Genomic DNA, 19,326 nt, shown 5'->3' on the forward strand with positions numbered 1-19,326 from the left:
AGGCTCCATCTCACAAAAACAAACAAACAAGCAAACAAACAAAAACAAGTAATGAGAAATTTCAATAATGTAATTATGGATGAGAACAATGTGTCATCTTTGCTGTTCACCCTAAAGGCAACAGAGGCTGAAAAGATACCAAATCAAAGAACTTACCCACTACGTTGGGCTGGAAAATCTACATATGTGATTTGAAAAGCAACTGAACAAGGTCTGAGAGATAGTTTCTTTGTTGTGGCTATTGTACTTTTTATTAAAATCTAGCAAATATAGAGAAAAGTGCCCAAATTCAAAGTGCACAGTCCAGAGCCAGTGTTAATGGCGGAATCTTTCAAACTTGCAAAGAAAAGATAGTTCTCATGCATATTAACATTCTACAGTGCTAATTATTTAATGTAAAACTATTTTAATTTGATGAATCAACTATAGTACCAAAACCTGATGAGGAAAGGAAAGAGAGAGAGAGGAGAGAGAGAATGTAGACTAATATTACATAGATATTTATTAGAAATTCAAAATAAACAATAAAAATTGTGACACTTACTGAACAGTTAATAGACACCACTTCCTTGTTGAGACTTAGATATATTATCTTATTTAACACTAAGTATACTCACGCAATAGGTATCACTATTTCCATTTTATAGAAGAGAAAGCCAAATTACTAAAGTTCACTAACTAGCCCATAGTCACATAGTGAGTGGCAGAGCTGAGATTAAAATTCAGTTGGTATTCCAAAGTTCTGCCTCCTAATCACCGTTTTCAATTAACAAATTGAATTCAAAAGCCTTTGTCAAAATTCACTGCTATCTAATAAGGCTCTTTTTTTCTACAAATGCAAAGAGAGTTTATGGTTTATCACCAGAAAAAATCTACTAATATATTAGATCTCATAAATGCAAAATACAACAAACCAAAAAAGCAACGTAACCAAGATAAATATGTAAACGTAACAAAATTCAACATTCACTCTCTCTGAGAAGTGTTTAAAAATTATTAATATGATATTAAGAAAATAGATCTGATATTATAGTTAAGTTATATCCACTAAAATTGGTGATAAGGATGCTCACAATCTACCCTATTATTTATTACTGATCTGAAAATTCTGACCAATGTTGTAACATGAAAGTTAGAAATAAGAGGCTTAATTTTTTAAATAAGAGAAAAATACATATATAATTGTTTGCAATGGAAACTATTTGCTCTCTAGAAAATCCCGGAGAATTAACTGAAAACTTATTAGTATTCACAAGATACTTCAATAAGAAGATTGGATATAAGATAAACATACAAAAATCAATAGCTTTCCTGTAGATCAGTGATAACCAGCTAGAAGATATAATTGAAAATATTGGAAAAACTCAATGGGTTGTGTTTTCTAATCACTATCTCTTGTAGAAGTCAACAATCCTTTTTGGGGAGGAGTTCTTTTTACTATATCTAGTTTTTAAAGTTGCAATCAAAGTTACGATTTTTATACAGTAAAACATTACTTATCTTCAGTAAAAGATTTTATGTTTCTCTAGAAGAAAGATCTAACAATGCTTTTTAAAAAGTTTTAGTGCAATTGTTGAAATTATAGTGTAGGATTCTTGTTATATTCAGTAACCATTTAAAATTACTGAAATAGTTGTAGCTCCAACATGTTGTAAAAGAGAATTTCAGAATCATGTATTAGGCTAGAATAAATTAGGTACTTGGGCTTATTTTAATTAAGTACACTAACCATTCTTTGTCCTATGGAGGAAAGCTTCCAAAAGTAAGATCATTTGAGACCATTCAGTGGTTGATTCTAAATCTTTTAAAAATGCTTTGCATTCATGCAAAGATAACGTTTTTATTTTTCCATCAACATGAGTTTTGTTTTCCTTACAAAAACAACCACACCCTTACCTTGTTTTAGTGTATCAGTGCTAATTTTAAAATCTAGGATATAAACAGAGAGGAAGTTCTAAAGGAAAGGGTTTGAAAAGGAAACCTGAATATTCAAATATTACTTTCAACGCACTTCTTTGCTGGCACCTCCTTAAAGAACAGAGTAATGAAATCTCAATCTCTCCCGTTAGTTAATTAGTACCTTTGCACCTTAAGGACTGGAAACACTACGTTGTTAATTATCTACAAGTCCTTGCTCAAAAACCAGCAGCTGCTTATGTCTTCTTTTTCTTATGCATAGGTTTACACAACCCCTAAAAGAAAAACAAGCCTGTCAAACATTCTTCTCTAAGCACAGGCTAAATATTATAAAATGGAGTGCCCTAACAGCTAAAGGTGAATTCAGTCAACTAGCGCCCTTGTATTGATCTCTTATTTCACCCAACACTTTTCTTCTAATCCTCTCCATAATTACATGAACTGCTAAAGCTTTCCTGAAGCTGTCAATTCCTCTTGCATCCATTTTCAAATGGCCAGCGGAGAAGCAGTCTGGGCAGTAGATCAAGCTGTCAATGTTGCCCACTTGGGCTACTGACAGTCCTCTTGAAGCCTCCTGGCACCTCTGTCAAGGGCCTCCTAGGGTTCTTCAAAACTCTTCTCCCTTGGAAGAGAGCGAGGAGGGTAAAGGAGCCAGAAAGGTATTGATCCATTCTTTTAACATGCTAATTTGCCTGGGGCTGCTTCAGCCATTGCCAAGCTGGAAACTTCTAAAGGAAACTGGTTTTCAAAGTGGAGATGTCTTTTTCAAACACTTAAATCTGAAAACAAAAGAATCCAAGCCTCAAGTTCACAGTGCAAAGCAAGAGAGGTCAGCCAAACACAAACAGGATAGCTCATGTGTAAAAAGATGTCCTAAAATTAATTGATGAATTTTGATCGAGAAATTTGAAAGTTTGAAATGTATTTTAAATGTCTAAAGTCTGTGAATGCATCGTAACCAATCAGGATGCAACCTATTGAGTAACATTAATCTATGGGAGAAAAATTAAGGCTGATATAATTAAACTGCTGTAAAACATTAATAACATTGATACTGATGAATACTTGGGCCTCTCCATAAGTGATGAAAATGGAAAATAAAACTGATTGTTCCTTTAATTGCACCTCTAACTGGCAAACACATCATGAGGCTAGACAAGAAAAAGGAGGGGTTGGGGAATTGCCACATTATAAAGGTATCTTTGTTTACTGCCTTTGTTATCGGTTTATTATTTCATCAATGAAACATACAGTAGAGATAAGACTACAAGACATAATTAAGAGCCTAAAGATTGCAAAGTATTACCATCTTCAGTTTGTAAAATTAATTCATCAAAAGCAATGATTTGCTTGTACTTTTCAGGTCAGGTATTTCTGGGGATATATTGCTAGTTGTGAATGGTTATTAAAGGAAGAAGTCACATAAAAGAGACGGCTGCAATCCTAATGAAGAATCCACTGTGGAAAGCAATAGCTGGGAAAGGTGAAGTCTTAAATCAGGGAAGTTCTTAAGGACAAAAGCCCAAGAGAAAAAGCATTCCTAACTGAGCCGAGTCTTAACTGATCATGAGGTTGGCCCATATTTACCTGCCATGGTATTATGGGAGGAAATCAGTATTCTGTTAACCTCTGACCTCTCAGCTCTGAAGCAGACAAAGGCCCAATCTGGAGCCCTGGGAGAACATAGCCAAATGTCAAACAGCAGGGAAGCGATTGTTACAGAAACATTTGGCTTGGGCACAGGCAGCTTCATTGGGGCAAACTGCTATTCACAGAAACAAGCCATGAAGAGATAACGCCATAAAATATGAACAACATGGAACCTTTTTCGCCTTGCTTCTAAATTGTTAGCTTTATGGGACTTCATGCTGAACAGTATGAAAAAAATCCAATTTGCTTTGAAGCGCATTAGTCTGTCTAACATCCTAATTATTGTTTACATTGCCATTTGCCTTCTATTAAGAATTGAATAATTACCCAGCACTTCATAGTTTAAAAATACAAGCAAACAGGATTATCTGGGTAATTAAGAAACTGTACCACAGCTTTGTACTGGTGCAGAAAATATCTGTAAACGGAAGGGAAATGATAATTATCAATCAACTTACTTCAAATGGTATTTTAAGGATTTTGAGCAATTTGAGATCTGTAACTTATTAAGAAGAGGTTAGTAAGATCACCTTTGAGAAGAGTGGGTCTGTTTAAATCCATCCTGAGAAACAAGAGCCAGATAAGCAGCTGAATTTTCTCATCCACTAATGACACCAGGGAACACACCACGTACAGAGCATTCTGCTGCTCTTTAATCCTAATAATCCATCCCAAATGGACTTTGAACAGCATCATCAAACTTTGTCAGACCATGTGGAGCAAAACCAAAGCTCTTCCACATTTAGATGTTGTTTTAACTGACTTTGCTTTGACTTAATTACACTGCAACGTCTAGCTATGCCCGTTTTCTGCTCTGAGAAATTAGTTTGAACTCAAGTCCCATTGAACTTCAAAAACATTTCATGCAAAGTCCTCTTCTTCTAGTTTATAGAAGGCCTATGTGATCACGGCCTTTCAGAAGATAGTGCTGGTTTCAACCAGAGTTAAGTTTGTTGGGTAAAATATGCAGTACGCTTACCTTCCCTTTCTAAAAGGAATAAAGCTAAGGTGAAAAAAATAAGTAAATTTGGAGACAGTGGGGGGAGTGGGGAGGAGGGAGAGAGAAACAGAAGATGATATTCAACCAAAAGTGAATTCACAAATATAATAAGGAACAGAATTATAGTCCATACACATTTTAAAGAATTTTATCTGGGGACATAAGTGAAAATATGAAATTTTCATTGTGATTCTAGGTATGAAGATTGATGTATTCGTTCATAGATGAAGAAACACAGATGAAAATCCCCGTGGTGATTTGTACATCATAGATTTTAAATATCTACTCATTGATGGCATGAATGGACTCCAGCCCATTAGTGACCTAAAGCCTATTTTCAGAACTTCCTGAGCTCTGACGATTCTTTTTCAAAGAATTGTATCTTCTTACCTTACAATTTTTTAAAGCGCTTTGTTGGGACACTTCTGAACATTCCTAGCATAATCTGAATAGTGCCATCCCCTCCCACCTCAGAAAGAACAGCAAGATTCCAGCTGAAGCTGTCACTAAACAGACAAGCCAAGGGATTCACCCAGGCTGGGTTCCTTTTCCAAAGGTCAAAATGAAATGAGCAGCAGGGACTTGGGTTATTTAGCATGGGGCAGGGGGGGCCGGAGAGTGACAAGCAGCCACGCTGGGGGCAGAGGGTGCATAAAAAGAGCACTGTGCCAATACTCTCCTCTCTGCCTCCCACCCCTGATCTCTGGAAGCATTCAAATCAAAACCGAATTAATTTGCATGGTGTCTAAATCATTGGGCTCTGCATAAACAGAAGGAGATTTTGGCTGGGGTTTCCAAAGGAAGCCCTCATTGCCTTTGTGAAAGGGGGAAATGGGTGTGCTGTTTTGCATGAGGGCGAATACAGAATATGCAAATGAAGAATCTGCTGCCTGGAACTGCAGGGCTGGGCAGACAGCTGACGACCCGCATTCACCCAGAAAAGGCTGGGGTGTCCAAAGGGAGTTGTAAGCAGTACCAACATGTGTGTTTCCCAGGAAAAAGAAATAGACCCTGAATATTCATAAAATGTTCATTTAGTCATGGGATTCTTAATTACCCTCCAGATCATGGAACCAAGTGACCTCACCTGTTCTCCTCCCCCAAAACAGCTCAGGGGTACCAGCTGTAACGGGATTCAGGGAGAAAGCTTTTATGCCTTAAGTGAAAAAGATACAGTCTCTCAGAGTCCAGGGGACAGCTGAGGCCTTCTTTAATCATTCCTTCTCACGAGCACAGTAAAACTGAAGGGAGCACTGAGCCATGTTATTGGACACAGATAACCACTTTTTAAAAAGCCAAGAGCTATAAATTGCTGCCTAATTTTATAGAAACGTCTAAAGGGTTGAGTAAATAAAATGTCATTCTTCCAAACTACCTGAGTCTCCCAGATTATGAAAAAGTTTTCAGAGCTTTCTTATTCCGTTTTCATTTTGAAAGCCTCTGCATGACCTGCAGAAGTGCAGTCTATGTTACCTTCCAAAGAAACTAAAAGGTGATGGACTAGATGCAGTGGTTCTCAATCTTTTTAGCCTCAGAACCTTCTTACCTTACACTCTCAAAAATTATCAATAATGTTTTCGTGTGTGTGAGTTATAACTGCTAATATTTACCAATACAAATTGAAACTGAAAAATGAAGTTTTAAATTATTTCAAATTCTTTGAAAAATAACAATAATTAACTCATTACATGTTAACACAAATAGCATATTTTAAACACTGTTGCCCAAAACAAAAGTAAACTTAGTGAGAAAAGTGACATTGTTTTAATTCCTTCTCTCCTTCCTTTCTTCTTTCTTTTTTTTTTTTTTTTTAATAATCTCGCTCTATCGCCCAGGCTGGAGTGAAGTGGTGAGATCTTGGTTCACTACAACCTCCACCTCCTGGGTTCAAACGATTCTCCTGGCTCAGCCTCCAGAGTAGCTGGGACTATAAGCTCACGCCACCACGCCCAGCTAATTTTTTTCTTTTTTTTTTTCAGTAGAGATGGGGTTTTACCATATTGGTCAGGCTGGTCTTAAACTCCTGACCTCGTGATCCACCTGCCTCGGCCTCCCAAAGTGCTGGGATTACAGGCATGAGCCACTGCGCCCAGCCACTACTTTTTTTCCTTTCATGTTTCTTGAATGTCTGGCTTAATAGAGGACAACCAGATTCTTTCACAGTAGTCTCATCATTCCCATGATTTGGCTCTCTGTGGTTTTGCCTACCAAAGGTCCAGTACAGTAAGATATTTTTGAGACAGGGATAGAAAAAACGATAGAGAGAGGCTATATGCACATAATTTTTATTAAAATATATTGTTATGATTGTTCTATTTTATTATTGTTGTTGGCATTCTCTTATTGTTCTTCATTTATAGCTTAAACTTTAGCATAGGTACATATGTAGAGGAAAAAACAGTGCATAAGGGTTTGGTATTATTTGAGCTTTCAGCATCTATTGAGGGTCTTGGAAATATCCCCCAAAGTTAAAGGGGATCACTATATTTGCTTCTGTATTCAACTTAATAACATTACCATACATCAGTTAGCTTCTAGAAAACTCCACTGTTCACTCACGAGAGAATTAGAAAAAAAAGGCAAATAACATCTTAGTGTTATTAAGAAAGTTTTGACCTTGCAGAGCACATGAAAGGGTCTTGGGGAACATAGCTGGACCACATGGAGAACCACAGTGACTTGGGGCACAGAGGATTGGATCAATGTAGACAAGACCAGCCATTTGGTACCATCCCCTCACTCTTCCCTGTGTTTGTCACCATTACCTCCTCAAAAGATCAAAACCAAACAAACAAACTCTCTATTCTGGAACCTAAATGAAATGGTTTCTTTGTTGGATTGATAAAACAGCCCATATTGTCACCATATTTCTATCTAACAACAATCAAAATAAGAGTAACAATTTTCACTTTCTAAGCATTTTAATGATTCTAAGCACTATGTCAGGCCCTTCATACATTCATGCATATATGTGTGCCATATATAATAATATACTATTGCCACCAATTTGCAAATATGAACTCGAGGTTAGGGAAGCTAAGTTAGTGTCTACAATTGCACATCTGATTAAGTGGCTCAACTCCAAAGGCAGTTACTGGCCACTTTGTGCTAACTGTATGTTAACTTCACATGCTGCAGAGAATTTTGAAGGTTTAGATGTAAAGAAGATTCATAAACATGATTTAAAAAGGACCAAATTGAATAGAAATCATGAACAAGGACCTCATTAATACATTAGTCGCATGCAAAGATTTTAATATATCATGTTGACTCCATGAAACATAACTCCACCAAATAATTGTTATATGTGAAACAGGCTGCTATTTCTTATACATTCAGTCATTCATTCATTCAATGGACATTTAATGAAACACCATATGTTCCATACTCATCACTGATGTTACTACTCTGGTTACGCCTAATGTTCCCCCCACTGACATTCTCATAAGGAAGTTCTCCTCAATTCATATGTCCAAGATAAAGGCAGAAAAATAACAAAGCAAGGTTAATCATTCAATGTTTTAACAAAAACATACATATATGATTACAAATTAAAGTGTTAGTTTAAAAATATTACCAGGAAATACTGAAACAACCTAGATATCTACCAATAAGGAAAAGATTAAATAAAGCATGGCATACTTATACTACAGAATATTAATCTTCAATGAAGGAGAATTAAGAAAAGCTATATTCTCTAATATACAGTGATATCTATGACAGTCAAGCATCATAAAAACAGGATGACAATTACAAGGATGATTCCATCTATTATTTTAAAAATACATATATATGGCTATATTTGAGTTGCCTGCCAAATTGTGAAAAATGGTAACTTGTAAAATGTAAGCTTTTGAAAACTGTGTGTGTGTATGTGTGGTGGGTGTGGGGGTGCGTGTGTGTGTGTGTGTGTGGGCCGGGAGTGGAAGAGTTACAATTTTTACTTTATGTAATTCTATACGAGAAGTTTATCTGACAAGCATTCAGTCCTTTGCCAATGCTAAATTTACCAATTATCCTTCCCCCCCGCATTAAGTAGTAAAGTTCAGTTATGTGAAAGTCAGACTTATATTATGACCACCTCTGCTTTGCACAGCAGTAACTGAAAAACCACTTAATAAGGCTTTTTCTTAGAGGCTCAAATCTTAATAGAATAATTATGTCTTAATTCATTTCTGAAAGATACAAAGAAGCTCAGTTAGACTAAAATAAGTCATCAACTCTTGAATACCATATTCAAAAATCCCTAACTGAGATAATTCCTATGCGATGCTTTGGTGAACCCCAAATAGAGACTATTGCGTGATTCACACTCACAAAGGCAGCCTGGTCACACAAAGAAAAAAAAAAAAAGCATAACAGAAAAAGGACAATAATTAAACGCTGCTCTTCTTATAGATAAAGAATTACATTTTTCAAAGATCACAGCCATGCTTCAAAGACAGAGATAAAAGCAGCCATGTGATTCAAGCAATTGATTCTTAATGACATGATTCAAAGGTAGAGGAAAAATTTCAACAGTGCAAAGGATATGAAGCAGCATCTCTGTGAACTAGATTTTAAATACTTCCTTTCCATTACTTCTTTCTCCTAAGCTCCTTCTATAGCATACTTGAGAAAAAAAATGTAATCAGTTTTTTGACATAGCTCTCTTCCTCTTTTCAGAGCACAAGTCTGTTTATTTTAAAACCATTAGAACATTTCTATCTTGTTCTTTCTTTTAAAAGCTTTTACTATGATACCTTTAGTTGATATGAACACATTTTAATATTGATGACTTCAATATACAACAAAATTGTATACTTCAGCAAGGCTTGATTCTTACCTAGCTTAATTTTGTCACAGTTGTAATTATTTGGCCTTAAGAGTGACGCCAAAAGAATGTTTTCTTTTTATTGGTATTATTTTTACAGGTATGCTCTGAAAAGTGCTGATTAATATTTCCCAAAGAGAAAATCTGGAGCTGTCCTGTCATTTTTCAGCTTTTTAATTAGGCAAAAAATAAGCTAATAGAGAATCTTTTTGGCCGGATGTGGTGACTCACACCTTGTAATCCCAGCACTTTGAGACACTGAGGTAGGAGGATCACTTGAGGCCAGGAGTTCAAGACCAGCCTAGGAAACATAGTGAGACCTCATCTCTTATATTAAAAAACAAATAATAAAAATAAATTTTAAAAACTTAATAGAATATTTTCCTCTCTTCCTTCTGCTTAATATTTCTAAAGTAATGAAAACAGTCCTGTAAAACATCTGGAACACTTCTTCATTAGGGGTGTGTCTGTCCGGAAGGAGATGTCTGAAGCGGATTTGGTTTCCTATCTCCAACAGTCTGATGTGGCCTGGAAGCAGGACTAACTAGAATAATTATATTAGCCTCTGCCTCCAATCACTAGGCAAGTTCAAAGGGCTGCTAACTCCTGGGATACATTCTCCCTGAGAAGATGGGTAAGGAGCTCACACACATTGTTGTTCTACTGAGACCAAGTCAAATCATTTCAGAAAATGTTATTCAAGAGAAGAATGAACTTGCAGCTGCTTCAGAGGGCAAACTCACCATCCCCCTGCCCTCATCCTTCCTCTCCATTAGCATGTACTGCTGGGGGTAGGAACTGCAAGAGGAAGTGTAGTTCTGTCCCCAAGGTCCTTTGACGACTCCAGTGGATGATCAGGGTTAGAGTCAAACAACAGCACACCCCAGGCCCCCACCCGCCCTGCCCATTTTTGCCCAAGGATCCTTTGTCAAACATTTAAGATCTTAATCAATCTTCGCTCTGACCTCCCGGACCCCAAGGAAGATGGATGAGGAAGTAGGTGACCTTTCACCTGTTCTTCTATTTGTCCTGCCACAGTAGAACCATTGAAAAGACAATTGGGGAGGAACCTGCTGCCAGAGTTCTGAAGACTTGGCCAGTTTTCCTTTATATTCCTTCTTAAGCTTTCTTTATACCCTCTTTCTTGTCCTAGCCACAAGTCACTTTTCTCTTGTTCAAAGGAAAGTTCTCTTTCCTACCAAGGAGGAAAAAAAAAATGACATCCTCCAAATAATATTTACAATATGAAGTGTGAAAATGTATATTATTATTTGTCAGGGCAAAGGAGGGAGATGCTTCCTATCTTTAGCCTTGATGTCAAGGAGTGGTCAGGGATTTTCCTTTTACTATTTCAACTCAACACTCTTAAAAGTCAACAGCTATGACCTTGGGAAGAGCACAATGACAACAGAAATGCTAGTTTCAAGTTGTTGCATGATCTATGAGGTGACTTTTACCAATCTTACAACCCCAAGTCCTCATCGCAAGTCTGTAAGCTAAATATAACTATTATCATCCCATTTTATGGATGAACAAACCAAGGTTCACAGGGCTTAAGAAACATGCTCAAGGTCATCTAGCTAAGTGACCACATTCATACATCTTTCCTTGTCTCTATATTCTTTCCATTGTGCCTGGGTGCTACTCTTGATGCCTGTCACGGTATCAAGGATAGGGCCAACCATTTTTATTATTCCCAAGACTTTTAGTGTCTCAAGTCATCTTTTCAAAGTCCCACTCAAGCTTGGAATCCTCTGTCCTTCAAGTTTTTTCTTACCTAACTTCATCAGAAATTTTCACATGGCAATAATAGAAACAAACAACCAAAGTGCAAGGTCTTGTGCAAAAAGTGTCTTGAAAGAGTTAATCATTTTATTAATAGGGAAAAGAAAATCAAAATAACAAAAACAAAAACAAAAGCAAAACAAAAACAAACTTGGTCGACACGCCTGAAAACACTGACGTTTCTCAAAAACGACTCAATCCACCTTCTTCTTCTGTTAAATATCTGGCCTCGTGTTAGGAACAGCTTGCTCGGAAGTGGACTAGATTTGAAACCCTGTATTCCTCCCCTTCGAGGAACCACGTGATTAACTGGATCCCCAAGACTATTTCCATAAAGCAAACCAGAAAAATGTTCAATTGCCTTTCTATTCACTTTCCCCACCATCTTTTTCTCTTTTCTTTCTAATTTTGGTTGTAAAAATGTCAAGGAGTTTCACAATGTAGCAATGTATGAGTTACCGGGCTCTGTGACAATGGAAAATCAATGACATTAGATACACGAAGATGTGCTAACCCTGAGAGTGAACATTTTAGCAGGAAATGGAAGCCAGTGTTGTTTTACTTAAAATATATATAAGAATCTTGACATGTGAAGATGTGCAGGTCCTGTCTTACAAAACGGAAAAGGCAGAATAATTTACTCCGAAATGTGACGGCATGTCATTGCCCTGCTCATTTCACTGTTCCTGCTATGATCATAGTAATTTAGGTGCCAGCAACAATGCACTCACATATTTTCTTATATTAATACCGGAATATACTTTGGGGTATCAATTCGGTACAGCTTATCTAGCAGTTGCTAAGTCGAGAGCAAACAAAAAATCGAGGCATTAATCTTCATTTTAAAAATCCTTGAATTCCAACTTGTAAACTTTTAAATTTACATTTTTCCTTTTTTAAAAAAATTTTTTAACTCTGAATCAGCAGAAAAGACAGCCACTCTTTATTCTATTTACAACAAAATGAAAGAACATTGACTGTTAGTTACTCCTAGAAATACTATAGCTAAGCAGGAATGCCACTTCAGAAAAGTGTAAACTATAAAAGGAGTAACGCGTAACTTTATGACACCAAATCACCAAAAACGCAATTTTCTTCAGGTTATAACTGGATTTTCAGTCAATCAAGTGAATTACCCCATAGTTAATCCCACCCTGTCATTAAGATGGTTGAAATGCCAGACAAATTGTTTGGCAGTCAGTTATTTCAGGCTGTTTAATCACCAAATCAGATGAACCATGTGGCAATACCATCTACAGCTCAACAATTACCCAGAGAAAAGATAAATCTGATTGTTTCATAGATGAGACCAGAATTACATTCTAACTATTTAGTAGTAACCATAACAGGATTGGCAGCCGCAGACTATTGATAACTACTATTATAAAAACAAATACCAAACAAGACAAAAACTTAGAATAAAAGACATTCTTAAGTCTTATTAAATACATGACAAACAATCCATATAAATAGGAATTACTCTCATCTCTTACTCAGATACAAAGCCTCTGTAAAGCAAGGGACTTTATACACTCCCCAGCATTCTGTCAGGAAGGGGTAAAAGGCAAGAATAAATTGCATACATTGAACCTTAGATGAGAAAAAAAAAATTAACTTAGTAATACGGTAAGTAGTAATTAACATGATAAAAATACATAGATTTCTTCAAAAACTCAATAACTGAAATCAATAGCAAATTGTGACCCAATTTGCTATTGCTTCTGACCATGGATCAAATAAGAAGACTCTTGCTTGCTTTATTATCACCTCCTAAGAGAAATAAAGAGGTCTTTCATCAAGATTGATTTCATTTAGAGAACCCATCAGTGGGTGCTCAGAGAACAGAATGTACTTGAAGCAATGCCTCCACTTCGTTGGGTCGCATCTCCACCGGTCCACAAGGCAGAAAGAAAAAATGGACTTTCTTCACTCGATTTTAATCAGTGGGCGGGAACTGGAACAACTTAATCCTAATTTCACATTTAGATCATTCACGCACATATGCAGAAGATGGGAGATATTTACAATCTTTGTCGTTTTACCAAGTCCGTAGACAGGAAAACTATGGCTCAAAAATGTGTCCGCCCTCCTTAAGTAAGGATCAATCAAGGCTGTTTCTTCAGCTTGTTCATTTACATTTCAGAGGGCGCATCAAGCCAGTTCAGATCTAAGTGCCTGTTAGCAAATGTGTTTGGCTTTCTGCTGATTACACCAGCATCATTTATTTTGTCAGTATTAGAAACGTCTTAGCTTTGCCACCTGGAGCTATAGCACTTACTCATTAGACCCCTATGTCCCACCACATCCCACAGGGGCTGCTAATTACTGGCTTTACTCCATTTAGTCTCATCTCTGATTTAATTACTTGCACTAAGCCCCAATGAAAAAACTACAATATGGACCCTCTTACCTTGGCATTCTCCGCTCCGCTCCTCATGCCCAGCGTTGCATAGACAGTTGCCAATGGGTACCAGCCACTCACCATCTGCCCCACAGTACATTTTTGGCACATCCTTCTCTTCTGAGTTGTTGACACAGGAGCCTCGAACTTCCACCAGGGAAGACGTATCAGCCCCTGTGATGGTGTCGGGAAACTGGGCCAGATTGCGGACTGTGAGTGGACACTTTTTATAGAACACACGGACTGATACCAGGGCGATGCAGGCCCCCACATCCTGAAAAGCCAGGTAAAACCCCTTTTTGCTTAATGGCCCTACATCCCGGATCTCGGTGTTCAGCTTCATGATTCTGTCACCAATGTCCACTTGGGTGAAGCTCTCATCAGCAGCAATGGTGTCAATTTTGACAAACTGGTTCTCTCTGATGAAACGCTCTTTGTCGTTGTCTGATTCATAGTAGTACAGGTTAAACGTCTCCTTGCAAGTCCCCATGACGCCCGGAAGACTGTTGCAGTCCCTCAAGGTGAATTTAATCTCAATATATACCCTCTGAGCCCCTTCTCGGGTGATCCAATCAGTTCGTAGCCAGTTATTCTGGCTGGGTTCCATCACATTGCACACTTGGTAGGTTCGGATTGGTGTATTTTTTTCATCCATGATACTCACTTCCTCCCACTGCAAAGATCCAAAGCAGATGTATCAACTACAAAATTTCATCATGCAGTGATTTGTCAATCCCATTTTATTCTCATAGGACACCTGATCATTTTCCTTTCAATAATGAAGCAAACTACTGAGCACCCATCATCACTAATAAAGGATCTTATGGGAGATAAGATAATATTTTATTGAGGAAGTGTTTTTTTGTTTGTTTTTTTAATTGTTTCAATCTTTTGCCTGAAATCCAGAGGCAATGGTGGATTTACTGCTTGTGAGTTCTCAGCGGTTCCTTGTGGTGGTCCAACAACCTCAAATTCACCTATTACAACAGCTACAATTTCAAGTGGCAACAGTTCAAATTTACTTATAAATGAAAAACTAGTATGTGTATTGTTTCAACCACTGAGCAGAGACCTGCAAATTAAGGGCAGGAAGAGTAGAGCTTGCCAAAGGAAGACAATTATCAGTTAATTAGTAGTGCTCCTGTCAGAACTTTGCTCTCTAATACCTTAAAAAAAAAAAAAGGCAATTGATTTTTTTGGCACCCTCACTACTCTTTACAGGGGAAAAGAAAATCCCACCATTCTGGTTTCAGTAATCCTAGGAAGACAGAGAGTAAATTTTATGGCTGGATTTCTCAAATATGCTATCATTTATAATAGTAGACAACTTTTCAAGAGTGTGTATTCAATTAAAAATGTGTACATGTTCTCATTTTTAAAACATAGACAAATAACAAAACTAGAAAACAGACATGCTTTGCTTCTAACTCTTCCACGAACATTAAAAATAAAATAGCAAGTGGTATTTATGACTGAAGGCCCAAGAAAATGAAAGGAGATAGTACCATTTTCTTTGCATTCTACTTTCTAACACAAAGAATCTAATGGTAGGACAACTTGAATTCAGCAGAATTCACTGTGACTAAAGTAATCATTTCACTGTCATTATAGCTTTTAAACATAAGCCTAAAAGCAGCAAAACTTTTGGGGATCCTACTAGACTGTTAGGCAGCCTCAAATTTTTCATTAACATCTACAGTAACGCATTGATATAGATCTGTTATAAATCAGCTGAAGTATCTAACAAACATATGAATATAATTAGAAGGAACAAAAGATAGTTTTTAAAAAAATTGTATTCTGTGATAGCTCCACTTAAAGCTCCATGCAGTCCAATGAAGTACATAGAATCATTAATGCATCTTTTAACGGGTTTCCCAACTATGCACTGGAAAACTCTTAATGGATGGAAATGTTACTATGTGAAGGACCATAAGCCATAAAATTCTGTATCCTTTTCATTTGCTACCATTATAAAAGTTGAAACTAGGAGGGGTAAGTGCCCTGTGGTGATGAAAATTTCTTTTTATCCAGTAAGCAATAAAATCACCAGTAATTTACTTATTTTAGGAAATTCATGTAAATCCAAAAATAGATTCCCATCTTCAAAAAAACCTACTCAGCATGCTTCTCTTCTCAGAACAATGGGAATATGGAAAAAAACATTTATCAATGAAGGCACATAGACTATCTCTACAGAGTTCATGCAGGATAATTCAGGTCTAATATGAACTTTTCAGTCTGAACTTAATTGTCTAACCACATTGATCAATTCACCAGAATAGTGACAAATCCTCCCTTAGTTTTATATTTCACAATCAGTGTCAGCAACTCAATGTACTCTTGTAAGTGAATATTACCAAGAAAGTAGCTTTTTGCTACAATGATATTATCAGGAGCCATCACTTTCCCTAACTCTCATGTCTTGCTTAGTTGTTCTTATAGACAAACAATGGATTGTCTCTGATTCTAATTTATATTTTCCTGGGTGATATTGTCAAATCAAGTTTGTTTTTTACTTTTTAAACATAACAACAACAAGAAATAAATGTCATTATCAGACCAAATTACTATCTCAAGTTAACAGTGAATAAAGACATTAAATGTCCTAACTGCAAGCAGAGATTTTAGAATGATCAAGACTCCATATGCTTTTACTCTCAGCTAGAAAGAACTTTCTAAAGACAATCAATCCATTCCTCACTGATAGATATCCAATTCATCCCTTTGCTCTACGCCTGAAAAAGTCCTCATCAATTATAAAATCTAGAGATTAATTAAACTTTATAACTTGACACAATTTCTCAACGGCTACTATGTATTTTGCAACGACTAATTCTTTTATATACAAATAAAATTTCATTTATCTTACAATAATGCTTAAAATGTTACATGCCTAATATTTAAGAAAAAGAAAAAACCTGCTTATATCCAGCCCATGAAAAGTACTCGGTTGTATACAATCAGCTCTGCATAGTTTTAAATAGACTTGAAGACAACCAAAATAAGTTTTGTGTCTAGAAAAAGTGACCAGGTGCTCTTTCAGCAGCTCTGGAGGAGGAGGAGGAGGAGGAGGAGAAGAAGAAGAAGGAGGAGGAGAAGGAGAAGGAGAAGGAGAAGAAGAAAAAGATGTCTGCAGCATATTAAATTGCAATAAAAGCTTTCTAGAAACTAGATAGACTATGGACTGTACCCTAAAATGTGTCAGTCCTTGCTTTCATATAGCTCACACATATATTTAGTGAAACAAGTCAGGTTCAAAATTTCATTAGATGTATATTCTCTTCAAACTTAAAAGCAGCCAGTAAGAAAAATGAAGCTGATTAAATTTATTAATACAAGTACTGATACTTTCCACCCTCAATTTTACCAGCAGCTCTAATACATTTTAACCTACCAAGCAATATCCCTGGTACATATAGCCTGGGAAAGCCTCGCCTCAATCAGTGACCTTTCCAGGGTATAGGATTAACAATGAGTCTGACTCTCACCAAGATAAAGCTGTACCTTTCTTCACATTCAAAGGATGAGGGCAATTGCCTGCAATCAGTGGTGAATACAGCCTGTCTACACTGCCAGAGGCCTGCCAATCACTCCTCCCTCCTTTAAAAAGATGGTTTTAAGGGCAGACTAGAATTTTTCAGCAGAGAACAAACCAATGACAGTCAAGTTCAGGCAGAAAAATAGGAAGACAGGGCAATCTGTTTTATTTCAGGTGGATTACAAAATTTGTTTGCAACAAGACAGCCTAAAATTCTCCATTTTCATGACTATTTTCTTGCTTGGTCTTAGTTCTGAAATATGTCCTTGATAACAGACTCTATGAATCTTTATTTTAAAATCCTTCATTCTTTATTCAATGGACTAGTGTGGAGCCCATGCCAGGTTCTAGAGTTACAGTTTTTGCCTAGTAAAGACTCCTAATCTTTCACCCCCTTTGTTTTTAATCAATTGACTCGGCCAAAAACTCTCAAGCCTGTGAAGGTAGGATGATTTGTTTAATTTTTAAAAGATTCGAGAGTTATTTCAGTTTGGCAGAAGTCAGTTACATGTTGTACTGTTTTCTTTCCAAAGCTGATTCATTCTGACTGGTGATTTAGGGGGAGTAGGAGAACGTGGCCATTGACCTGGTAAGATGGAGGCAGCAATGACAAGTGTTATAAATTTGAGAAGAAATGAAGTGATGCTTTCTTCAGACTTTATAATCCAGCCTGCTCAATCCCCAAAGATTCTTCAAGGTTATAGACACTTAAACTTTTCATATTTAGCACCATGAATGCACAAGCTTGGGGTTTTTCTGACACAAGTTCATGTGACTGTCTCCCAGTGTGCAAGAGAACAGCAGCTGACTTAAGAGTGAGAGCAAGGTACAGAGCCTTCCTGCAGTCCATGCAGGTACAATTAGAAATGTCTTCTCTCTCGTATCTTTATTTATTCTTTTTTTTCATCTGGAAGCAGGACAATTGCTCTTAAATTAACCCTGTCAGGACTTCACCGCCATCACAGTAATAGGCATAAATTCTAATTTGGCCCCCGGATCATATTTCCTGTCGGTATTTTAGTTTTAAATAGGCATCTAAGTCTATGCCTCCACCAATCTCCTAATTTTGAAACCCCTTTCTGCCCTTTTGGCTTCTAGTTCTTCCATGACAGAGCTATCCAAAGGGAGTATAGGATTTCTCCAACAAAGCGTAATTCACTTCATAGGCCACAGCGGAAATCTGACCCCCTCACCACAATCAACAAGAATCAAGCCATTAGGACTCTCAGAAAGTTACTAATCACTCCTCTTTTACCCTTTGGATCAGAGAGCAACTCAGGACTTACCCCTCCTTCCAGAGGGCTTGCTATCCACCCAAGTTCTCCTTGAACAGATCTGGAATCCAGTAAGGTAACTGTAAAAAACAAAACAAACAAAACAAAACAAAACAAAAAAACAAAAGAAAAGAAAAATAGATTAATTTCCAATTGCAAAAAGCCAATAACACAAAAACCATTTGCTTGAGCGTTTCCATATGTGCTGAGGGCGCGCATATCCAACACTGATCAAAACGTAAACTTGGGCTCACTTATGTAAATAATCATTACTCATTTGATCTTCTCCCCCTCTTTAAATCTGCAGGTTCTTATTTATTTAACTTGCTTAGCATTTAAAATTCCATCCTAGGACTCACTTGATTCATTTTTCTAAAAAGGATGAATAGAGAATCTGAAGTACAATTCAAAAAGATAAATACATCTATGTAGAGCAGTTGCACTCCAGAGCAAAATCTGCATTCATCTCTGTCTGGTATCTACCAGAATTATTTGTTTTTGCAAGTTTCAGATGACCACATAACTCATCAGGGTGACAGAGCCACAAGTGAATTCTCTCTTCTATCAGAGAGTATCCTATCCAAAGGGTCAGGCAAAGGCTCTCCCTAACATTTTCCCCTCCACAACCAAGTAAATAGTCCATGAATATGGTATCCGCTGTTTTTTTAAATATCAAAGTTTCAGAAACAGGGAATGCCAGACGTGCAGAATCAGAATGCAAATGTACCTCAAGTAGTCTCTCTTTCTCAAGATGTGTTGGGGACAATCAGAGACTCGTCTTCCACCCCTAGGAAATCACTGGCTTGAATTTTAGGTATGGAGTGCTGCCTAACGGCTTTAGTGTGCTTGTGCTACACCTAAGAGTGCGTCAAAGCTTGGGGGGAAGGGAGGACAGCCTACCGAGCTGCGGTCCCCCGCTCAGGCTAGAACAGCGCTAGGTAAGGG

The 19,326-nt window shown here is 37.1% G+C and overlaps 1 protein-coding gene across 1 annotated transcript in view; it reads right to left on the bottom strand.

Annotated features, from left to right (window-relative positions):
- The window catches only part of EPHA4 (EPH receptor A4), a 153,821-nt gene extending 134,628 nt beyond the window's left edge, over positions 1-19,193 (bottom strand). The window contains exons 1-3 of the mRNA XM_011964679.1: positions 19,109-19,193; positions 18,394-18,461; positions 13,576-14,239 (exon numbers count right to left, since the gene is read on the bottom strand). Coding sequence (XP_011820069.1) covers positions 13,576-14,221 — 646 coding nt within the window. The 5' untranslated portion in view covers positions 14,222-14,239; positions 18,394-18,461; positions 19,109-19,193. The remainder of the gene's footprint in view (positions 1-13,575; positions 14,240-18,393; positions 18,462-19,108) is intronic.
- Positions 19,194-19,326: the final 133 nt, after the last annotated feature.

This window comes from Mandrillus leucophaeus, unplaced genomic scaffold (assembly GCF_000951045.1).
Source record: "Mandrillus leucophaeus isolate KB7577 unplaced genomic scaffold, Mleu.le_1.0 Scaffold70, whole genome shotgun sequence".
NCBI classification, from domain to species: domain Eukaryota; kingdom Metazoa; phylum Chordata; class Mammalia; order Primates; family Cercopithecidae; genus Mandrillus; species Mandrillus leucophaeus.